Here is a 4,938-nt window from a genome sequence, read left to right on the forward strand (position 1 = left end):
CGGCCACCAAGCCACCGCCGTTGTCGTAGAGAAACATGACGGTGGGCTCGATCCAGCGGGGGTGGAGGAGCACGGAGGCTGTCATAGCCCGAGCCGCATGGAGAAGACCCCAGTGGCGCTGTTTTAAAAAGCCCCCAAGAAGTGAAGAGCGCGCGGCGCGGGGCCGGGGCCCGAGCGAGGGGGGCGGATCGCGCCCCGCGGGGTCGCGCCAGGCGGCCGCCCATTGGCCCGCCCCCCCCCGCTCCGCCCACGGCGTATGCAAAGCGGGCGGCTCCAACCCGGGCTCTGCGCTGTGCACCCGCGGTCCCCGCCGCCGCCCGCGCCGTCCCCAGCGCCAGAGCCAGCGCCCGCCGCGCGGCCACGCACCATTCACCCAGAAGAGAGGCGGGGGACCCGGGCGGGTGGGGGCGGAGGACCGGGCGGGTGGGGTAGGGAAGGAAGGACGGCCTCCTCCAGCTCCCCTTCTCTTCCCCTAACCCAGTGGGGCCCAGAGTAGCGTAAAGCGGGGAGGGGACAGAGGCGCGCGGTTGGGTTGAGACCTGAAGCGGTGGGAATAGATCAGGTAAATCTGCGGAAGGTTGGGGATGGGATAGTAGCGAAAACGGGGCGTAGCCCAGGCTGGGTGTTTCCTGGGGCCTCCGACGCTGTTTTCTTTCCAGGTATCCGCGAGTCTTCCTGCCGTGGGACCCCAGCGTGGACACTAGCGTTTTCGGCTTCGACAGCGTCACGATTTGGCTCTTTCCAGAGGAACAGTGGCGGGGGCATTTGCGGATGCGCCTGGCTCATGGGCCCCCAGGACGTTCCACTTTGGAAAGTTCGGACTGTGTTTAGGGGATCCCTCCCCATTGCTGTCCACAGTGTTGGTGGGCAATTTCATACACTCGCACTTAGGCCCATAGGGTCAGAACGACCCCCTCACACCCACACTGACACAGGCACACACACTCAAGTGTACCCTGTCCACATCCTCACATTTAGGTATAGAGACTGCTCCTCAGTCTGCCCCAGTGACAACTCTCCCTCCTCCAGAGACTTTGGAGCAATCTGTGTGCACTATTCTCTGGTGCTCCCACCTCTCCAGCCAGGCTGGCCTGTCTTGGGAATTTAAAAGGAACAGCCCCAAGTGCTGGCTGGGAGCTCCCTTTCTGGCGCCTAAGGAGGCTTCAGACTTCGTAGCTCTTGGACAGGAGTTCATTCTTCAGGCACCTGGGCACTCCCCGTTTCACTCCATTTTTCGACAGGAGAAAGAAAGGGACTCTGTAGGGCCACTTCAAGTAGAATTGAGGAGAGCGTTGTCGCCAGCCTGCAGAGGGTGTCCAGTCCTCCTCTGTCCAAGAACCAGCCCGAGAAACCTTCCCTCTGTGTCGGAAATGCAGACCCTTTCCTGAGAGCAAGGTGGGGTGTCGGTGCTGGAAGAGCCAAGCAGCCATTTTTTTTGGTGAGGGATCCTGGAGGTCCTGTTGCTTTTGGGTTACATACTTCCATTTCCAATTGTGGAGGCTGTGAGCGCGCCAGATGCCCAGAAGGGGAATATGCGTTCAAAATGAAAGTGGGTGTATTCTATGGGAACATCAGGTTTGGAGAGAGCGTTGGACTCCCTTTGACACCAGGTGGATTGGTGAGCATCCAAGCATGGACCTGTCCTCCGGTCCTAGCTTGCAGACTCAGCCAGCAGCTCAGGGCACTGCAAATATCCCCAGTCCCTGTTCCCTGCTCTGATCTGCTCTTTAAAGCTCCTGGTCTTCCTGCAGAGTCCGGACCAATGACCCTGGGCTCTGACTTTTATCTGCCTTGATCCCCAGGTTTGCTCAGACCAATGTAAGTGTTGTTCAATAACACCTTCTATGACACCCTCCTCCCAACATAGACATACCCAGTGTGCCCTTTCCCTCCTGCCTTTTTAGTAGCTCCGGGTAAATATTGATTTGCCTCCAGTTTACCTCCTCCCTGAATGGCCGTTTGCAGACTGAGGAACTAGCCTCTGGAGCGACTCGATTTTTGTGTTACTTTCCGGCCCGTTCGCCCCCCTTTCTTCCTCCAAGTGGCATTGTAAAACTCACAGTGACAAAGAAACAGGGTAGGGTTCGAGGCCCCAGTTCCTGAGAGGTTGAGGGCTGTTTTACATACAGGTCAGACACGGCTAGAGGCCAAGGTCAAGTTGAAAGTTGCAGTCTAGCCAGCGTGAGAACTGCCATGCAAGCCTGGAGACCCAGGCAGCTGCCGATAAGCCCACTGCTCACCTCCCTTGTCTCACTCTTGACTCTTTTTTTCCTTCGGAATGATTCTTTCTCGCTCTGTTTGGTTCCTCGGCATTTTTTTTTCTTTTTTCTTTTTCTTTTTTTTGCTGCCTTCGTGGAGATTTTGGGGCGGTGTTTACAGACTCTTCTTCTCTGCCTCCACCCTGCTCTCTTGGCCCGGGCTTCCAGCCTCTTCTGTTTTCCAGCCAGACCCAGAAAAACGAAAACACAGCTCGGGGAGCCCCCACCAGCCAGGGCCTGTGCCAGCTCACCTCTGGCCATGGCGCAGCTGCTGGTGCACACAGCGGCCAAGGCCGGCTCCACATTCCTCCCTCCCTCTCCCCACTTCACCGGAGAACGAGCCCTGCATGCAGAGGAAGGGCCCCAGCTCCACGGACTGCCAAGGTCGACTGGGTCCCTCCTCACCAAAAATGGTGAGACAAGATTTCATCTTGTCTGCAGAGAAGCCACAAGCAGGTTTGTCTGGGAGGGAAGGCGCTGGGGGAAGACCTTGGGTTGCATCTCTCGGATTAGGTTTTGCTTCCTAAACTTGGCGGCTCCTCCAAGGAAGGGCTTCAAGCCTGAATTATTTATTGAGCTTTGTGGTGGATCTTTAGTGATCAAGTAATCTGGATATTTTCTGAGTTCCCCATATCTTTCTATCAACTTTTAAATACTCTCAAGACATCATTACTTAGAAAGAGGCAGGCTGCTTGTTCCCTTTTTTTTTTTTTTTTTTTCTTGGGTCTCGATATATATGAAATGATTTTTTTTTTTTTAACCAGGCAAGTCAGTGGCATCCTGGTGTGCCTTCACTGTTTTTTATTTTATTTTTTTTAAGTCTGCAGGTCCTATTAGATATTGAATTGCAACCTCCAACCAGTGAGGATAGTTTCTAGAATTTGAATGAGCTCTGTGAATAATTTTGGGTCTCAGTTTCTAGAATTTCGACTCAACTTTGAAGCAGGAAAGTCTCTCCACCTTCTTCTTTTTTTTTTTTTTCCCCAAGACATAAGAGATTCTTTAATGGTTCCTAGTACTATTTCTTAGCCTCTTACCCCTCCAGGCAGCTACCAAACTGACTTTTTGTGGGAAAAGAAAGGATTGAGAACAGTGAAGAACTGGAGGATGCCTTAGGAAGCAAGCAAAGGCTCTCCCAGTACTCTTCCTCTTTCCCTAAAGGCAAGATCAAGATTCACTTGCCTGCCCAGCTAGTTGCATCTGACCCTGAGCCATTGCTTTGCTTTTTTTTGTCTACCAGGCTCAGGAATTCCTATGGGATTGCAGGGAGGCACCATCAACATGAATCCTGGAGATGACAGTTTTACCCTCAGACCCTTTGTGGGCTAGGCTGGGGAAGTCAGAGGACCCAATGGGATCTGCAGGCAGCGGTGGCCCTTTAGCAAGAGGGCAGCAGGGGTCGAGGTGGGCTCTGTCTGGTGCTCCTTGATTTCCCCCTGGAGGAGCCCTGAGTGGGCAGCATGGGCAAGATTAGAAGGCGGCAGCTTAGTGGCTTGGCCTTTGTTCCAGAGGCTGCCAGACCCTTTCTCTTGCCAGATTCTTGGCAGGCATGGCTTCTTACCTCCTAGTGCAGGCCAAGGTGCCCTGCGGGGCTTTGGCTGCCCTGGAACCTCCTGCTGAAGAAAGAGACCTTGGCTGGGTTTTTTTTGGGGGGAGGGGGCAGGCGGGGTATTTGTTGCCAGCCTGGGTCACCGGGCCCTGGGATTTCAGGGTTGGAAGAAAAAAGGACAAAAGGAAACCAGGTTCTAATCGGGTTTGATTTTCACTAGCAAATGAAATTTACCTGCTCTCACTTTAACTTGAGGAGGCTGTCAGCACTGCTCCTTGGCACTGTTTCTCTGCATCTATCCAGCATTAGGATAAACATTCCTCAGTTGGTTTAAAGACACTTTGTATTTCAGGATATTCATGTGTTTCTAATGTATCCAAGCAGCTTTACGAGCTGCGTTTGCAGAACATCTTAACCCTCTCTCTCCCACCGCAGGAGGGGTAGGGGGGCACAGAGATAATGGCAAAGGAAGAAAGATCCAGAGGGGGGGGGGGGGGGGGGGATGGCTGAGGAGCTGAGGCTAGCTAAGAGAGAAAGAGAAAGAAAAGGAAAAACACCCAGATAACATCTCAGAGTCTGCACTCAACCAGACCATTTAGGAAGAGAGAAGTGAGGCACTGCTCTATTCACCAAGGGCTTTGAGGCTTCCCTACCCTCATCCCAACCAGGGCAGAAGCTTCTGAAGAAACTTGGGCCGAAGCTGGCCAATAGGCAAAGAAATAGCGCATCCTGAGTCACTTTTGGTCAAGCTCTCACTCTAGATTTTTGTGCATTTTGAAGCGTTAATGAGGCAGCAAAAGACCCTACAGCAAAAGGCTGTAGGGATAGTTCTGGACTGTGGGAAGCCACTTGGCACTGTGCTGACCAAATGCTAACACGGTGAAAATGGGAGGAAGAGCAAGTTCCAGAAAAAGCTACGTAGACCCCACCTTGCCTTTAAGATCTCACTCCACGGAACTTCGAGGAAGGCGAGGTTTTGGAGGAGCGGCTCTCCCGCTGCCTGGTGGGTTCCTTCCAGTACCAGGCCTTCAAGGTCACCGGTGCACAGCGCCTGGGAAGAGCGGACGCCCAGGGAGCATCCCAGTTCCAGCGCTGCCCTGTAGTGTTTTCCCCAGAAAGTCCCTGAGCGGG

General features: G+C 53.7%; 1 protein-coding gene across 1 annotated transcript in view; it reads right to left on the reverse strand.

The window, feature by feature from the left end:
- The window catches only part of HOXA13 (homeobox A13), a 6,781-nt gene extending 4,262 nt beyond the window's left edge, over positions 1 to 2,519 (reverse strand). Inside the window, exon 1 of the mRNA XM_049642284.1 lies at positions 2,510 to 2,519. Coding sequence (XP_049498241.1) covers positions 2,510 to 2,519 — 10 coding nt within the window. The remainder of the gene's footprint in view (positions 1 to 2,509) is intronic.
- Positions 2,520 to 4,938: the final 2,419 nt, after the last annotated feature.

The sequence above is a fragment of the Panthera uncia genome, chromosome A2 (assembly GCF_023721935.1).
Source record: "Panthera uncia isolate 11264 chromosome A2, Puncia_PCG_1.0, whole genome shotgun sequence".
In the NCBI taxonomy this organism is placed as follows: domain Eukaryota; kingdom Metazoa; phylum Chordata; class Mammalia; order Carnivora; family Felidae; genus Panthera; species Panthera uncia.